General features: G+C 38.0%; 1 protein-coding gene across 2 annotated transcripts in view; it reads right to left on the reverse strand.

The window, feature by feature from the left end:
• CADM2 (cell adhesion molecule 2) overlaps positions 1-19,858 on the reverse strand; it is a gene marked incomplete at both ends in the record, with an annotated part of 680,137 nt that overhangs the window by 97,646 nt on the left and 562,633 nt on the right. For both annotated transcript variants that reach the window (XM_082009314.1, XM_082009315.1), the window contains one exon: positions 19,600-19,770. In XM_082009314.1, coding sequence (XP_081865440.1) covers positions 19,600-19,770 — 171 coding nt within the window. The remainder of the gene's footprint in view (positions 1-19,599; positions 19,771-19,858) is intronic.

Raw genomic sequence — 19,858 nt, forward strand, 5'->3', positions numbered from 1 at the left:
GGAAATATACTCCCTTGTGGTTTTCCCTAGTAATTTACTTGTACAGTAATTTACTTGTACAGTAACTACTTTTTTCTTTAAAACAGGAAACACAGGGATTAATTCAATATAGTTTTCAGTGAAGCTTACAGTTCATAATTTTTGTATTTTATTAGCAGCCCTTTTTCAAAAACTAGTTGATATTCTATTTTGGGTGCTTCATTTTATTTTCATGCTGTGCTTGACTTCTTTCCAGAATTAAAAGGTACAATTATAAGGGGAAAACTTTTAAGACAGAGTAGCCCCCCACTTTCACATTCATATCAATATTTAAAATGAGAAGAAACTTTTAGAATAATTGCATCAAAACTAACGTAAATATGTTATTTTAACAAAGACAATAAAACACTGCTGACGACTGATATTTTTCCAGAACACAAAAAGCTGTTACAAAATACTACATCCTGCAAGGACTGTTCCTTTTAGAAGAATTTGACAAGTATAAATGTACTCTATCAATACTGTGCACTTTAGCCTGTCTCACACAGAAGTATTAATCATAACAACTGGAACATCAGCTCATCTCCAGAAAACACCACCACCATTAGAAAACAAAGTCTAAAGAAAGAAAAACATACCAAGAACAGCAATACAGTAAGAGAGGTTGATTTATTTTCTGATATGCTCATCAACTTGCTATCAGTAATGTAGATATGTCCAAAAATCCTCTACTTTTACAACCAAAACAAAGAAAAGGAGTAGGATCAAGGGTTTTATTATGGGTCAGATCTTCTGTTGCTCCTCATCTGTCAGTATACCAACTTCTATCAGATAACTTACCAGAATTGCCGTAAATAGCATCTTTCTTAGGATTTGCCCCAGAAATTTCATGGCAATAAAATATTGTAGATCAATATTGCAAGCAGAATTCTTATGAACAAGTGACTGGTGACTAAAATTTTTTTACAACACCTACAAACATGCCTTTTTCCTGATCTCTAAGGACATTATGGAGCAGATAAATATTCCAAAAAGAATAAGCATTGGGAAAATCCAATTTAAAAAAAAAAAAACCACAGTGGTTATGTAAGTGGAGGTAATACAGCAAACCTTGACAGTAAAACACGCTGGTTTCAATAGCCAGTGACTTATTTATTCACATGCATCTCCAACAGCGTGAGAACTGTTTGGCCCTCCAGTCTTTAGCTTGAGTAATGAGGTACTTATGAGCTGCAATTGATTGTTAGCACTAGTCTGAACTGAGGCTCAAACATGTCTTTAGACACATAGCAAGACATCTTCTACCCCCTATAGACCAAGAATCTGCCTTTTTGCTGAAAATAACAGCTTAGCAGTGGTTACAGATAAAAAATATGAGGGGGGGGTATATACCTTTTCCTGTTTCAGCAGACCAAAGGTCAAAGTTCCACTGAGCGTTTCTGTTTCATCCATCTTTCTAGGATTTGGGTACATCTCACTGCACAAGACCAGGGAAGCCATTTCAAAGCTTTGGGAAGAATTAACTATTTTTGGTCAGGCAGTATCATCTTTATTCAGCAACATACAAAATCAGTGAATGCATGTGGAAAATTGATGTCAGTTTACACTGGTAATGAATGTTATCTACTATATGAAGAAATTAAACACTTCAGCCCATGATTTTTGTTGTACCCTTAACAATAACTAATGGCAATGTTAATACCTGTGGAACTGCTTTACTTCTGGCTCACACAATATCAAACAGTCTCTCCCTAATGTAATCGTCTTCAGTTAACGTACTTACAATCCCAGAGGCAGAAAATAGGACCACCTCTTTTCTTGGGAAGATGTCAGCGTGGGTAGAGTACAGATATTTTGTTAAGACTTTTAAGAAATTACTCTTGGAAGTAGTAGTGATCTCATAGTCATTAGAATTCAAATAGTGCTGGAAATGCACCTATTCAAAGATGCATGCATCAGTCATTTCTCCAGAGGATCGAGAGAGAGAGAGAGATGTTTAGCTGTAATATAAACAGTATTTGCTACTAGAGTTCTCTGCTCATTTCGTTAAAAGGTAAATCTCTACGTTGTTTACATCTTAGCCTTCACTGGGCTTCCAGTGAAAGGAGGATTAACAGAAAATAGTCTTTGTGGTTCTCTGCAGAAACTTACAAAGGAATATTACACCAGAGGTGGAGATCCAGGTCAAGGCTTGTAATTCTGAAGTTCTCTGCTGAATTATACATATTAAAAAAAAAAAAAAAGCAGTAACTTAATATGAAATCTAAACTCAGCACCCCAAGTATCTTCCAATGTGGCTAAAGTTTCAGGAAACAGAATGGAACAAGAACATCTTCTTTTCACTTACAGAGATAGTGTTACTAATCCCTGAAAAAGGGTCCTGTACTTCACCATTGTCCATTTTAGAGGCCTGCTATACCCCCAAGTCTTAGGAAGCCATTTCTATACTCCCTCACTTACAGATAAGTTGTTTTTTATGAGAAGTGTTGATTAGCCCACCGAGACTAGTTTTTTAGACAAGTTATTAGAGCCCATGTAGTGATTTATGAGAAAAAGAGGTTCCTTGCTCCATTGAGTATTGAAGTATTCACACGAGGTAGATCAGATCCAGCAAAATACTTATTTGACAGTAATTCAGTGCTTAGAGCATTCAACTCTTCAGAGTCTGTGGATTAAGGGTTTGGTCTGATTCAAAGAGTGCAAGGACATGCATGCTGACCTCCCATGCAATAGCAGAGGTCTACTAAAGTCTCCTCTTCCACTCAGGTTTTGAACTAAGATTTCATTTTGAAACTGAAAAAGCTTTTTTCCTACCTATGTCCTAGTTTGGATAAATCAGGATTTTCTGACACACTAAAAAAGAAGAGGTATTAGAAAATTCCACATTATGAATTAGAATTCCACAACTAACTCAGTACTGTGTAAATTGTCCCTGTTTACATTCAGAACCAACATAACATGGAATATGCCATTCATCTTACATTTAAAAACAGTTTCTAAAGCCAGACTAGGATACTCATAAAAAGAAAACCCCATAAAACTTTAATATTCCCTACACATTTCTAGGATGTTTATTGAAAGTTCTGTCAATGCTTAGCATCAAGTGTCTTTGGTACATCCAGTCTTGGGATTTACATGTTAAAAATTTACTGAAATGTTTTTAAAGGCCTTTGAGCTGGTGCCCTCAGAGTATCCTTCTTACTTGTCAAAGACAGCAACATTTTGTATGTTTTAATTTTAATATTTTTTTTTTAAATTAAAAATCACTAAATGCAACAACAATGCCAGAAGCACTAATATCAGCCCAAATTTAAGAAGGCCTTTTCCAAACTGGTAACAGTTATATATTCAGCTATCTAGGTTTGCACATTATTATTTTATATGAAGTACAGTGCCCATTCAAGCCTTTGGGTATTTAAGCATGTTTATTGCATGAAGTCTGTAACTCCTACTTCTCAAAGTAAAACAGCATAACATAAGATGCGGGTTCTACAAAATTTCAGTGACAATTTCCTGTAGTATTATCCATTCATCATTTTGCACGCTATATCGTGATTTCGCAAAATGTTCGGATTTTCTCTTTGTACCTGGCTAACATGTTTTTGTCATGATCAAAGCTGTCCAATAATAAATATAAAACAAATTATTTGCTGCTTAAGTAACAATCAGTACATAAAGTAATATTGGTCTCAACTTATTTTTGGGAAGGTTGGATCACATCATTCTAAGGAAATGGGTGACAATGTCAAGAAGAAATCACATTTCTCTTGGTTTCGACTGTTGACTCTTCATCAGAGAACGTTATTTTTTTTCTAGTCTGTAGGATATTAAAAGACCTGGCACAGAAAAATTGTCACATTTGGTGACAGTAACATACAAGGTTCAGTACATATAAGGTGTATTGTGAAAGATTAATTTCTTGAATTATTTTAGTTTATGAGTCTTTGGGGTTCAAAAAGAAAAATCCATTGGTGAGGTTCTTTCCTCTATGCATGGCACACATCAGTGTGATACATGCTGTCTAAATCTCTCCTTCTTAAAACACAAGGGATTCTGTGCTGCTTTTATTTTTCACAATGTCCCATTTAGCCTTCCAAGTTCAAACTAGTACCAAAGGCTAGCCCTAGTGGAAATGGCAGAAAGGGGGGCACAGCAGTTCAAATACATTTGCCTGTTGCGAATAAAAATGTACAACTCTATACGATACAATATTACAACAAACATTATTAAATCTCCAAAACAATGCCCTCCCATCTGATTAGTTTCCATGCAAACAAATAGTCAGGTGCCCATTTCAAAATCCGAGCAAACACAATCCTGTCCCTAATCATGTTCTAAATAATTGAAAACAGCTCATTAACACCAGTTGACCCTAGGCCTCTACTGGAATACTTTGATTCTGATGCGTGTTTTCTTTGAAGGTGATTCTCTCTCTGTAGTTTAAGTTATGAACACCTCTCCACCTGCAATAAGAAGCTGAGTTTGTTGTAATGAAATCTGTGATCCTTGTTGGACTTACTGTTTGAGCACAAATTATGTCAACAGTAATAGGAAAGACACCAATACAGGGAGGGATGAATACATCACTTGCTGAGTTTGTCAGAGGAAGCAAGTGCTCATAATACATTAGGATGTACTACAAGTGTTATTCAAATCCCTCCTTCTAAAAACATTGATACTGCCTTCTTATTTGATTTTTTAGGATGATAACTAGATGTTTTTAATTACCTTTTGTGATTAGAAGTTTTCTTCATATACACAATGATTCAAAAAGCCTTAAAAATACTGCTAGTAGGAAAAGGCTTTGTTTAACAATGCAATTCTGCATTGGATACAGCAACATGAAATATGCCATTGGATCCATTCAGAATGAGAGCTCTGCTTGTGCAACAGAGCAATGCTTCCCATTGTGGTCAGTGAGCTTCCCACGAACGCCAGGTTTTACCTTCATGGACCCTAAACAACACAAGGAACGTATCTTATTAACTGCTCGCCAGTTTGGAAAACACTCACTCGAGCTCCAGGTAGCCCACAGAACAAAACATACAGGCCCTACCTATGGTCTAACATCCATGTCATGGCTCCCAGATCATTTGGCAGAGGCACTGGAAGGAATTTTCTCTCCTTCTCTAGAGGAAATTTTGTTGGGATTTCTAGGAATAACAGGAGTATTGTCATCTTCTCAGCAAGCAGGTTGTGCCTTGCTGCAATATATGAAATTCTGCTTTGGTTGCTTGGTGAGGCTCACTGCACTCTTCTATTGCCGTAACTTGCTGCATCATTTCTAACAAGAGTCCCAAGATGAATGGATCATAATATTACCATCCTCCTCAGATGAACAGGTAGGTTTCTCTCATTGAGGGTTATTGTTTCAAGCTGTCTGCATAGCCAACAATTGCCACTGCCCAGGAAAACTCGCAAATTTTCCGTTGCCACCAAAAGGGATAGAGATGTATTAGCCCCCCACTTCCCTGGTGTTGCCCACTGACTGTTGCCAGACCACTCTAAGTTCTGAAATAATCATGTAACTGTGTGTAGCAGCGTCTCCTGCCTGGATCTATAATACTCAGGTTTACTCTGCAATCTTTAATTAATTCATCTACCTTGTTGTTTAATTTTTTGCACACTAACCACCATTTCCTCTTTGTGCCAGAGTCCAAATTAATATGATTGATTCATTACAATATGCTCTTCTTCTTACAGGTTGAGCTAAATTATGAGCTACCAACAGCATGTCTTCATAGTTTTATTTTATGACACAAACCTTCTGAACATTGAAAAGCTTCCATAAATTTTTCTGATATTTTATTGTGGCAGTGAACAACAACAGTTCTGGTTCCATCATTTTAAAAAATGTAATAAAAATCTAACAGTCCGATAATAAAAGATTATTGCTACCTGGTAATAAATGACTGCCAGATGATAAGACTTTTAAAGTATTTCCTGAGAGACTAATTCATTTATTTTCTACCTGGTTTTGTCTGTTTTTTTCCAAAAAACATGTTCATAAAATCTATTTATGTCACAGCCTTCTATGTTTTTCATCGTGCTTTTTCTCTCTTATTTCCTTGGAACCTTTCCATCATTTCCAGATACAAAGATAAAATAAGCAGATACCTTTGAAAATTATGATGTATCTACTTTCCAGATTAATTAGCACTAGAGTAAGCACAGGGCAGTTTAAAGTTTGGGGTTTTTTTTCCCCCAGAAACCATGAGAAGATCATAAGTTTGATATAGGGATAGTAACTACAAAACTCCTTGAAAAATCTGTATTCCTACGCAATTTTTTTCCCATTTCTAAAAAAACTAGGGTAATTAAGCTTAGAAAAAAAAGACTTTTAAAGTAAATTCAAAAGACAAATTACTCTAGTATGTACAAAAATAAACATCAAATTGGATATCCCAAATGAGATCTGAAAGAAGAGAAAGGAGTACTCTAATCAGCTCAGTGAAAGTGTTCACTATTTTTAATAGCTTTTACACTTACCAGCTGCGTGCATCCTACAGCTGTGAATCAGCTTTCCCCAAAAGTGGCTGCCTTTTGTAAATGACAAGTAGCATGGCTTCTGCCTGTGCTTTATTGCTTTGAATAAGCACTCACAAAGCAAGTCTGCATTGGAAAACTTCATCAATTTAGCCTGGGAGATACAGTAAGTTTGATGCTCTGCTTCAGAACATAAAAAATGACTCATTGCTTAAACAGATGAAAGAAAAACTCAGTATCTGACAAATTATTTTATTAGTAGTATTTGTGGACGAGAAAATCTAGATCAAATGACTGTGTCATGGCAATAGTATTTCATTTCAATAAATGTATTCAACAATACTGTAAAATTAAGCTTTATATTATTTTTAAAATGCTTAGCTTTGATTAAAGAGAATACTCGGTACTATATCCACATGGGTATTCCTGTATCTTCTTTTTACACTCCTTTAAAAACTACTTTACAGTCAAGCAGGACCAGAAACAGCATATGGTCCCTTTGTTATCTGAGATTCTTTGATGACTATTATGTCATCCTTTATCTTGTCTCCTCTAATTTAGTTTAAAACAATGTTTGCTGAAGAAAAAGTAATAACAGTTTGTACCAGAAGAGTGTAAAAACACTCTCCTGCATGCAAAACAACAAGCCAAATGCCAATGTGGGGGAAAAAAAAGCTCGATCAGTGAAATATTCCCTCCTGATTCTCCTAATTCATGAGTTCATGAGTTCTCCTGAATTCAAGCAGCAGCCTTGCAGGAAACCCTGTAAGTTACTAATTCTGTGAACAATGATTACCTGGTACTGTGTTAAAAATATTCATAGTATCTGTTTCAACATCTCACCTGTCAGTCATACCAGACTCCTTCACCACAATCGCTAAAAAGAAAAAAAGTAATTAAAATGTGATAGTACATAATATGTGGCTTGGGGTTTTGGGAAGGTGAAAGAGAAGATGGAGGTACACTACCAAAGCTCCACAGTCCCTCTCTGCTCCATTTAAAATGCGTTAAAACCTTACCCTTCCTTTGTCATGCAATGTGTTCATTGATCATTCTTACCTACTTTGTGCTTGGTCTTAAAACTGGTAGAGATAAATGTGAGCATAGTGTTGGATATACCAGTAGACTCTGCTGAAATAAGTGGTAGACAGAGTGGCACTGTCACCACAGTTCTAGATGTGTGCCACTTAATGAAGATAGCACCAGTAGCACTGCCTGTGTAAATAAAGCTATTCCCCTGTACACACTTTTGCAGAACGTGTCACTGGTTTCTTAGTTATCCATTAAGTCCCACACGCACATGAATGATATGGTAGAAATAATATTTTCTTTGGCAACTCAGTTCTGTTTTCTTCAGTGAAGGCAAGCAATGAAGCTTAGTTTTACAACTTTTATCTTGTTTAATTATTTCTGCCCTGCCACTTCTTCAGAGGAAACAATCTCCATTTTGCCAGTCTCTGCAGATATGTAAACCTCTCTGTTCTCTTTAACATCTCCATTGCCTTACGCTGTCCTCTCTCCAGCTTACTTATATTTTATCTCATTTTTGCCTTGTCACCTAAGAGGAGTAAAGAAAAAAAGCAACAGAAAAAAACCCCTTCTGCCTAAATCACATATGTTATCAAAAAATGTCTGAGTCAGCACATGACCTTTCAATGTAACTTTATCTTCTGCATCCTCAGTTTCTTTTGCTTAAGGCCTTCAGTTTTCTGTTATGTCTGACTTAAATTCTCTTGAATATGGCTGTAGAATTGCAACACATCCAAAATTGCTGAAGGAGTAAGAAAGCGTTCTGAATGCTCAGCAGCCCCAAATATGCCTTCAAGGCTTTTTCTGACATTCATATCAGATATTGGGCACTATGAAAGTTTAATCTATATAAAAATATCTAAGCAGTAGTATGAGGACATGAAAATTTGATTTGTTTCTTATAAATACATACTACACCCTCATGAAGGGCAAATCTCTGTTCCTGGGGAGGTCCTACTAGCAATCTCTATATCCATTTTCCTCCAAACTGTCTCACCTGTTTGCTAGTCTTTAATTTTAGAAATAAACAGCCCCCAAAACTGTAAGGAGAAGGTCTGGAACAGCTCTGTCCTTCTGTCATTAGTTTCACTGTCTGAAGGTGACTAGAGTTGTAACCTGGGATGTGAACTGTACGGATTCTGTAATTTTCAGTCTCCTCCCAAGATGATCACATTTTAAATACCACCAAGTCTAGGCTAGGAAAAAAAGAAAAAGATATTTGAAGCACATTTTCGAAGGCAGTGTAGAGTTTAATGGATCTTAGTCATGTACTTGAAAAATTCTTTCTCCAGTTGGGACCTGATGTGGAACTTCTCAGACACCGGACCTTCATTCAGCCACTCAGCCTTTATTGTCCTGTTAGTGCTGCCCGATATAAGGTAGTTTTAACAAGTCTATTTAAAAACTTGTTTTCTAGTTTTTCTGTAAATTGAACCTTCCACTACCTACCTCTAACATAGGTCATTTAATATATTCACATTATACCCATGTAGGCACCGTCTTATCAAATACAATGCAGAGAAATTATTTTTTAATCACTTTTAGATTAACTGATTGTTACTTAGATTAGGAGCTTCAAAAATCAGTCAGTCTTAGGGATAATGCTGCTGGGCTGTCTGCAATAGATCATTATTTCTGGAACCTACCTCCTTACGTAGAGAAAGGTTTATCATTACAGGAAGCAGCTGTACTGCTTTTTGTACACCATTACACTAGTTTTCTGGTCTTTTCAGGAAGGTGAATTAACTTGTTCTCTTTCTTAAGTTCACCTAAGAATAACCCCTAGTGGCTTGACTGACTCACTGTGGGGATTTCTACTAATGACAACGGCACGTGGCCAGTCATGACCAAATTAACTATGAGACCTCAAAAGCCCACAGTGAGCTCTGTAAGGTTCTGTCCCCAGCCTTGCCTCCAGAGAGAAAACAGTTAGCCCGCCAGTGCTCATTAATTCAGAACTGTCACCACGCTGACCAAAGCTAGCATCTCACATGGCACTATGCGGTTCAAACATATATTTGGAACAGGACCTCACTGTGCTCCATTTCCCAGTGTAGCCATGCCCTCTGTCTTCTCAGTTCTTTTACCACAGGTGGTCTCTTTCCTATGCCTAAAGACTTAATCTCCTGAAATGGAATTATATTTATTTTATGTTTATTCCCTGAACATCCTACTTTTAATATTATTAAATGTTCCCTCCCAAACTTCCTTTGAAACCTTCTTGAGCCCTCTCTTAAACACACGACAAGCAAATGGAATAAACTGCCCACACTGTATTTTAAAGTTTCTATGCAGAATAGACAAGCCACACTGTAGATTTTCCCACAAAAAAATTTAGAGAGAAATAAATTATATTAGATTATATTTCACTTGTAAACCATATTTGAACATAAGCCTCCAGATGGGAAAGGTCAGGATTGTACATTAACCCATTGAACTAGATATCCCCTTTGCAAGATGAAAGTTTGGCAGTAAATGGACCCACAATTTTTTGAATTACTTTGCATTTAAATAATGGATTTCTTATTTTCATCCATCATTAACCTAATTGATCTCATTTAAACATGCAAATTGTGGCACTGAACTTTCATGTTCATAGATATCACTCTTTACTGTTTACAGTAACTATCCTTTATGTTTCATTCATTTCAAGCATTCACTAACATGAAAAGCTTAAACAACATAGTTATACTTATTAACATGGTGTTTACATAATTATTGGGCTAAATAATTAAATAGAATAGCTTCTTATTTACTTTTCATTCAATATGAAGACGTGCACATGTACTGAAGGTTGTATCTTATATTTGCATTCTTATTATTACTGTTTTTAACTGCATCTTACGCTGGTAAATACAGAACTACTCCTCCTTTAAGGGAGAGAAAATGGAAAGAACAGTCACTGAAGTATTGAAATAACATTGATAGATATTGTCCATATAAATATTCACAGTGTGATTCAGGGATAAAAAATCCTGTTTGGGGAAAACACCAGAAATGTATCTCAACACGGGTGAGTCTTGGGTGGAAACCTGAACGTGTACAAACAGTAAACTTGTCTCATAACAGGGAGTCAACAGGAAGATCTTGAAATTTTCTCATTCTCAAGGTCACAGCAGTCCAGCAAAACATCTTCATTGAAAGAGAAAAGCAAGAACACCACTCAGGCAGTTGACCTCTAAAGGATGGGAGCATCAGTTGCAAGAGCTGGTATCTCTGTGTCAACTCAGGTAGTCATTTAAGAAAACATCTAGCTTTTCCTCATGAGCTTCTAAAAGATTTAAATGGTTGGCAGTTTTTCACTGAAGTGATGGAAATCCTTGCTTGCTTAGACTTACAGCGATTGTCTATGATCAGAGAGGGAGGTTTTGAGAGACCAAGGTCCTGTCTGCGTATCACACAGAAAACATAGCCCTCTTGCTTTTTAAGCAGGAAAGAAAAGTAGCTTTAATCAGTAAGACAATGAGTTGTGAGATGAAGGTCAGATGGAGAAACCCACTTGAAAAGCTGAGATCTAAGAATCTGAGGTCCAGGCCTCTATTCTGTAGAGATGGAGTACATCCTGAAAACAGTATTGCTCTAGCCAAGCCCAGGTGACCAAGATGTTGGGTGGTATCTTACCCTCCATTAACTCAGGATGGGAAATAAACTTCATTGCTAAGGATAAAGGACACATGTAAAAAAGATCCCTGGGACAGGTTAGTGCTGGAGCAAAACCCAGCACTCTGGTGTCTGAAGCAAAGCGATTGTTCTTATAGCATAAAAATCCTGACAAATCACTCAAAAAAAAATTGTTCTGGGTTTCCCTCTTGTAGCCTATTATTCACACCTGGTTTTGTCAGGTATGCTTAGCAGAAAGAGTGATAAGGGATGACAGTCTGATAATGACTTAGTGACTTAGGAAAGGCTGGGTCTAGGTAGCTGTACAATGATGACAGCAGACGGTTTCCTCAAAAAAAGAACACATAGCCTAAATTTGTCTCATTCCCAGAGCTAAGAACTCTGAAGAATAAAGCATTAAAGCCAACAAAAGCATTAGGAGTATATCTGTTTGGAACAAAACAATTCTGTTTCCTCAAAGGGAAGTTTTCTTTGCCATTTGTTATGAACAGTATGCAACAGGATGGGCCATGCCAGAGAATGTGCTGCTGCATCTGTGCTGTCATGTTACTCTTGAAAGAAGGCTTAAGCTTGACATATTGGCCACCTTCCACAAGTTCCAGAGGACTCTGAGGTGTCACAGTTCCCAAACAAGCAAATTATTCTAAGACAAAATGGTTATAGCAAGAGAGCAAATTGTGCTAATTTGGAATAGGGAACTGAAAAGCCCTGGATGTGCAAATCTCAAGTGAGTTCTTTCTTTTATGGCCCTAAAGAATTATGCCCTTGGAAAATCCATGTCTTTTCACTGCATCAGAAGTTATAGGAGAACTGAGTGCTTAAGCTTATTGACTAAAGATACAGTTAGATAAACACTTTCTCTAATGCGAAATCCAAACCAAGTTTCAATTCTTGCAAACACTCCAGCTATTTTCACTCCTGATTTGACATACAGTCTATCTGTATTTATTTGAGCTGGATCAATATTTTGGGGCCCTGTTAAAAAATACATGAAAAATTGGAAGGCTGTGACATCTCATTATCCTAGTGAGTAAAACATTTCCTGACTCTGGGGATATATCTCTTGCCAGACACAGATTGAGACAGTATGTAATCATGCCAAATATTCCCAGATTTTACTTTTATCCAGTGTGTCTTTGAGGTGTCACACCAGAGATGGTCGTAAGCAAATGAGAATGACGAATAATGCTGTTGACTGATCAGAAACCAAAAAAGATTAACATCAGTGAAGGAAATTTCTTTTAACTCTTGTATTTTCCTCACTTCGGAAAAACATGTTCTCTGCCTAGACAGTACAAGCTACTTCCAAAAAAGGGAAACGTGCAGTTGTTCCTAAAGCATGGATACTGCTTAACTCCTGGGGAGTTCTGGGAGACATGCCTGAAGTTAAAAAACAAAATTAAAAAAAAAATAGAAGAAATATCCCTGAGGCCAAGGAAAAAAATGAGATAACTCATGCCAAAGTGCAAAAGCAGAAAAGTTTTTTAAGCATAAAGTAAGTGAAAAGAAAGCAGCACACTAAAATAAAATTAAAATCTTATGTCTTAGTTGAACAGCTTCAAAAAGACAAACGGTCTGCCTCAGCCACACAGTTAAAAGAAAATGAAGGTGTGACACATATTTTACCCATTTATAGTACGGAAGGACCATATCTAGGCAACAGGGAAAACTGTCCCTCCCCCTTCATACTTTATCATAGCTATGAAGTGTCCAATTCTGTATGCTTTTGCGTGGGCACACATCTGCCCCTTCTCAGCTACCAACAGATAGCAAGTCCGTGGTTGAGACAGTCACCCTGCACAGCCACCTAAGATATGTAAAATGTAACTAATTCATTAGAATTAATCATTAAGATTTAAGGAAGATTTTTTTTCCCCCTAAATACTGTTCTGACGTGCAACTGTGTTTTAGGCATTCTCCATAGGCAAAGGGTCTAACTCTCAACTATGAATGACCCTTTTCTTGCCTTTTTTTAAATAATGCCTTATTTCACATAGTGAAATGTATATGAATATATGTTAAGATATATACTTCATATTTTTTCACATATTCATGTATTCACATATTCACACACTGACATACATTATATTTCATGTATATTTTTGTTCAGAACGTATAACTGTAGAAATTGTGTTCCAACAAAAAATTGAAACCAGCCAAGTAAAAATATTGGGCTAAACTCTCCTAGTGAGCATTAGGTAACGTATCTCTCTGATAAAATTACTCTGCTTTACACCAGCAGAAATTCTAACCCCATCCTGTTGTCAGAGAAACCTCCATTTGTTAATGCATCAGAAATCACAGTAGAATGCTGTTGTTACACACACACACACACACAATTTTCTACATGGCTGCACAAGCGCATTGCTGATTTGCTTATCTGTAGTCTGACGCAGTTGAGGCATTTTGTTTACTTAATTCAAAATCAATAAGCTCATTTCCCAGACAATAGCCAACATTCTCTTGGAATCACTGCCTAATTTTAAAGTCAAGTTTGAATGTCCATTGCAAAAGAATCTAATAACAACCCACAAATGAAGAAACAGCCTATTAAAAAAACATTTGAATAGCCTGTAGAAGCAAGTTAGCTGATGGCTATGGACTTGTCAGACTGACAATTCACTGCACATCTGTGTCTGCCAATATAGAATTTACTCAAAATTGCCTCTCTAGACACCTCTTTACATAACACATATTTAGCTTATTAGTGCTGTCATTTGGGAGTGTGGTCAGCTTTTGAGCAAAATCTCAGAGTCCGTTAGCATGGATCACATCACAGCTGCCATTTTAGAATCATGATGATTAGGTTTGAGGTTCAGATGATTTGATTTCACTTTAAAGCTTCAAAAGCAGCCTCTGGGACAGACTAACACAATTAATTTTTACTGAGGCCTGCTGGGTAATTTACTGTAGTCAGAGAATCTTCACTAAGGTAAGGTAATTGCCACAGGGTAATTTTATAGCACTCTGTTCAGTAGGAAGCAACATGTTGACTGGCTTCTGCTCAGATGAGACCTGGGGGAAAGTGAAGATACTGCTTCTGGGAAACAACATGTGTTTGAGACATTGAGGACGGATAAGTAGAATTCACTCACTTCCCAGATGTGGACCAGAAGTTGAACTTGCCCTCAAAATGTCTTTTCAGGAGTGTGCATGAGGACTTACGGTATACAATCTTGTAAATACCATACTGAGAAGCTTTCAAAATTGAAGTACTGCACCTGTGATTCCTTAATACAGGAACAAAGAATGCATTCTTATTTGAGTTTGAACGCAGAAGTAAACAATGAAACAAAACATCCCTTTGAGATTTGTATTCATCACTTACAAGAAGCACTTCCTAATAATCAGTGGCAGCTAGGCTGACAAGCAAACTTCAGAGTAAACCCACGGGGGATACAAGTCTATTTTAGGTTTACTGTTGACAGTAAGGGTCAGAGGAAAAATAAACTCAGCAAGCAGTGTCATGCTACCACAAACCTCTGCTGGCCAAGCAGAAACTAAATTATGGCCAAACCTTTCAGCACAACAGAAAGACCTGGGCCATCGGGCTGCCCTGCAGTGCTCAGAGGACAACATACAGATGAACAGGAGCAAGCACAAGTGAGACGTAACATAAATTAGTGATAAATAAAGCTCAAAAGATTGGAGGAGTTAATTATCCCACAGTCTGGAGTGGTGTACAGTATACTTACCCCAACAGCTTCCCTATTACTTTAATAGTTGAAGTCTGCAAAATTAATCTAGAAAGCCCTATGAAAACAAGGCCTGATCATCATCTCCTTCAAGATATCCTTTTGGTCAAGCTATAAATAATATAGGTAATCTCTAATTATGGCCCTACAATTAAAAAAAAAAAAAGGGCAGCAGAAGGACTCAGATATTATTTCTACTACATACAAATACAAATATAAAAGGAAAATAAAAACTTTTTTATCTTAAAAGTTTAGTCCTCAGCTTCATTTCATGTACTGTAATACTACTGGGGAAAGATGATTTGATTGCTCTATCACACTAATAAAAGCTAAGATTTGTGTAAGGGGAAGAAGAGGGAATAAAGTATATTCCATATTGATATCGCTGATGATGGCATTCCTGGCTTTTGTTTTGTTAAGTTTACTTCCTATTAAAGCTAATGATAAAAGCAGCTGTGTGGACTCATAAGCACCTCTATCTATATCTCTCCACAAACTCATTACAAATATTTGTTTCATATAGTCTCATTGTCTAGGACAGATTTAATTTTACTCTATCTTTCACTAGGCATAAATAAAAACCTGTGATTCCAACCACTGCATTGCTTTCCTTTTTCTCTACCTACCATCTACTGGATGCAAACGCAATCCTGTAATTCCTACTGTTCTGTTGTTTTCATTTTCTTTGTTTTTTTTGTTTAAATTTGTCCATCGTCAGGGGCTAGTTCACTTGAAACAAAGATGACTTTTTTACTTTTAAGCATAATTATACAGGACAGAAATGGCTAGACAATTTATAATTGCCCCTTTTTTTCTAACCTGTGATGATACACTGACAATGCGTAAGAAGCATGCATGTACCACAAATAAAATTCTTCAGATTTTAGGAAGGTCTTTAAAAATCAAGTGCAGTTCTAGTGGGTTATGCACAATCATTGTGCATCCATTCTCTGACAAACAGATGCTCATCTGTGCTGCTGTTTGACCATTTTAAGGTACTTGCTTACCATTCTTCTCCCATAACTCTCTGCTCATCTGAAATATCCCTGGGACATTCAGAACAAGTGCCCTATGGAACAATTGTGATTTTGGAGCCTACAGGGCACCAGATTAACCAGTTCTCCTGCCTTTCCTCATGGGGTACCATAATTAATCTGTTTTGTCAGTACTATTTTTGAACTGCTGTCAGGTGGCAGTAAGGATATACACATCGGGTTCTGTGACCATGCCTCTCATTAATACAAATAGGATATCTCTTATATATTTGAAGTCTTATGGATTGATGGAAAAAAGTCAGCATCCTCCAGTGACTACAGTAACACCCACAACGATGGTGAGCAATACCAGGAGAATAAAATCAAGGGGCCCAGTTTCAGTGCAATGTACTGCATTCAGAGTCTTTCAGATTGCTCTTAGTAAATCATCCGTCTCCTCTTTTGTCTTCAAGGCTTTCTGCTGAACCACGTCATTAGTTCCCCAAATCATAGAATCACAGAATCTTTGGGCTAGAAGGGACCTTTAAAGGCCCTCTAGTCTCCAACCCCCTTGCAGTGCGCAGGGATATCTTCAACTAGATCAGGTTGCTCAGAGCCCCGTCCAGCCTGACCTTGAATGTTTCCAGGGATGGGGCATCTGCCACCTCTCTGGGAAACCTGTGCCAGTCTTTCACCACCCTCATCGTGAAAAATTCCTTCCTTCTATCTAGCCAAAATCTCCCCTCTTTCAGGTTAAAACCATTACCCCTTGTCCTATTGCAACAGGCCCTGCTAAAAAGTCTGTCCCCATCCAGTCCCTTTAAGTATCGGAAGGCTGCAATAAGGTCTCCCTGGAGACTTCTCTTCTCCAGGCTGAACAACCCCAACTCTCTCAGCCTGTCCTCACAGAAGAGGTGTTCCATCCCTCTGAGCATTTTGGTGGCCCTCCTCTGGACCTGCTCCAACAGGTCCATGTCTTTCCTGTGCTGAGGGCTCCAGAGCTGGATGCAGGACTCCAGGTGGGGTGTCACCAGAGCAGAGTAGAGGGGCAGAATCCCCATCCTCAACCTGCTGTCCACACTGCTTTGGATGCAGCCCAGGTTACGCTTGCCCTTCTGGGCTGCGAGCGCACATTGCCGGCTCACGTCCAGCTTTTGATCCACCAGTACCCTCTACTCCTTCTCAGCAGGGCTGCTCTTGATTCCTTTATGCCCCAGCCTTTATACCGGGGTTTGCCCCAACCCAGGTGCAGGACCCTGTACTTCGCCTTGTTGAACCTCATGAGGTTCACATGGGCCCATTCCTCGAACTTGTCCAGATCCCTCTGGATGGCATCCCATCCCTCAGGCGACACAACCGCACCACTCAGCTTGGTGTCATCTGCAAACTTGCTGAGGGCGCACTTGATCCCACTGTCTAGATCACTGATGAAAGTGATTAAAGAGTACTGGTCCCAGTACAGACTCCTGAGGGATACTGCTCATCACTGATCTCCATCCGGACATTGAGCCATTGACCACTACCCTCTGGATGCAACCATCCAACCAATTCCTCATCCACCAAACAGTCCACCCATCAAATCCATATCTCTCCCATTTAGAATCTCCTCTTTTTATAAACTACCCTTGATAAACCTGCCCAGTATAAGATTTCTGAATATGTTGACCATGGAGATGTAGGTGGTAAAGAAAAGGATATCAATAGCCTGTTCTTAGTCTCCTTGTCACCAGTAATAAAATACTGCTTTGTCTATGGTTTTAAATGGTATTTCCACCCTCTCTTCCAAACTTGAGCTTCTTTTGGCACATTTCTCACTTATCTTTCCATGTATAATGACTCTATACTAATGCTGGAGAGCATTAAAGTGATTGGTGGAAAATTAATGGAGCAAGCAGGAATGATAGAGAGTAATTACTTGTGCATTGCGGCTTTTGATAAGTTGACAGTCTGAAGGGGCAGTAACATAAAGCACATTAGTAATGGTAAAGGCCTATTGCAGTTTGTCCTTGTTAGAGAACTTCACCGAACCTGCAGAAGAGAGACAAGGGTCTTGTTCAAAACATGAAGCAACAGGCATAGAGGAAGATGCACCCCACTGCTATTTAGCTAGGTAGTGTCCTGCTGCCTAGGGTGCAAATTAGAAGGAAACAACAAATATTAAGGAAGGCCTTTATATACAAAAGGCCACAGAAAGGCTTCTTTGCCTTGTGATATTATGATGCTCACACAAACCAGAACCCTGCCCTTACCTTGAATCACATTACATTGCAGTCACTGTGACTCAGTTTAAACCTCGAATACCTGTCCTGTTTCTGTACCTACTGTTCCATTCAATTTGGTTCATCTCCTGCAGTGCCAACATCTTGAGCAGGGCACTGACGCAAAAGCAAGCAATTTGGAAGTGAAGGCATGGGCCAGCTGAGTGGCTGATGGCTGTGGGATTTAGAATTCAAGGAAATAAAAGCTGTTAAGGATTCATGTCTCTAGTAAAGATGCCATTTGAATATGTTAGGGGAAGCAGGTGTTTAATAGCCATTTGGTAAAGAAAGGCTTTGATGTCCCTCTGTAAAATGATGGGTAAAATGTTTCAGAAGATATTTTTGGTACCTATTACTTGTGGATGCTAATCCACATCCTTCTAATTTTTAGGGTTTTTTGCAGATGGCATTTTTAGAAATGCTGTCAGCTATGTGTGGAGTGGTTTTGCCATTACTGTATTTTACACGTGCTACGAGTCTTAGATGCTTTTAGAAATATCCCTGTTTAGAAACAAGTTATACATGCCAGCAGTCCTTGACATGGTACCTCAGGAACTAGCCTGCAGTTACTGGAAGCTTGTCTGCTTTATGGACAAGCTTGTCTTGTCTGCTTTAGAACAGGTTGATTACACCTACCCTAGAAACAGATTCATAAAAGATATCTCCCCTTCAGCTGGTCTGACTATATTTTACACATACCTGGTTTTGCTAGCTGGCAATCAAAAGTACAGGTGCTCTACAGAAATCCAGATAGCTGTACCCTGAAGAATGGTGGATATAATGCAAGTGAATATGACAATGTCATCTGATGGTGAAAAGGGGTTCTCCTGAGTGTCTCACATTTTATAAGTGAAAAAAACCCTGACTCAGAGACTCTGACAACATGACTTCAGAGTAGGGTGCACAGATACATAGGCAGGTTCATTCAACTTTGAAACAATGCACTGTGGAAAACATCAGGTTTCCAGAAATCCTGTTTGAAAAAATAAGCCAATATATACAGATACAAACTAACTGAAGTTTGGATTATCTAGAGTAACATCCTGTAGAGACAAGGCCTAAAAATAAATTTTAAAGGGATTTTCCTCCTGGACTCGTGTTATTAACAGTATCAGACAGAGTTGAATTATCAGGATTCAAAGTTATTGAGGCAGTCTGGTGCAAACTTTGCTCCTTTATATCCTTGTTTCAAGTTTCTAGACATTTTCAAGGAAAATTGTGAACTACTATGATCTTGATTTTTAAGAACTCTTTCACATTGCTACAATGATAAACAAAAAAGACAAATGCATTTCCTCTCTACCATTTCTCAAAGCAAACCAGGAACTCAGTCCCATAGTGTTTCCACTGGCAAAACTCTCATCAAACTTTTTTGGTACTCCTGTAAAAAACAAACAATCAAAACCCCAACCAACCAAATACAAACCAGAGGAGTTGGCTAAAAGAAAGATGTTGTCTACCCACAGAACACCAGAGATTTTTACAATTTTCCCACAACAGAAACTCTGAAACAAATCAAAACTAGAAAAACAAGCACATATAATGTGTATTACTTACAGTGTATTTCTAGAACCTGCATTGCTATCTGAGGTGTGGAGTTTAGGGACTCATGATCTACTCTGCAGCTTACAACTGCACCATCATCATTGCGATCTGCTAGGAAATCCAGCGTGCTGCTGACTGTGAATGTTTTACGATTTGCATCTTCTTCTTTTAAATATTTAACATCTGAAAGAAAGAAGAAACAAACAGTTTTCTCTCCAATATTTTTAGGAAAAGTAGTCCACCATTAGACAGCTAAATTCTCTACCACACT

This window comes from Phaethon aethereus (assembly GCF_964289735.1).
Source record: "Phaethon aethereus genome assembly, chromosome: 1".
NCBI classification, from domain to species: Eukaryota; Metazoa; Chordata; class Aves; order Phaethontiformes; family Phaethontidae; genus Phaethon; species Phaethon aethereus.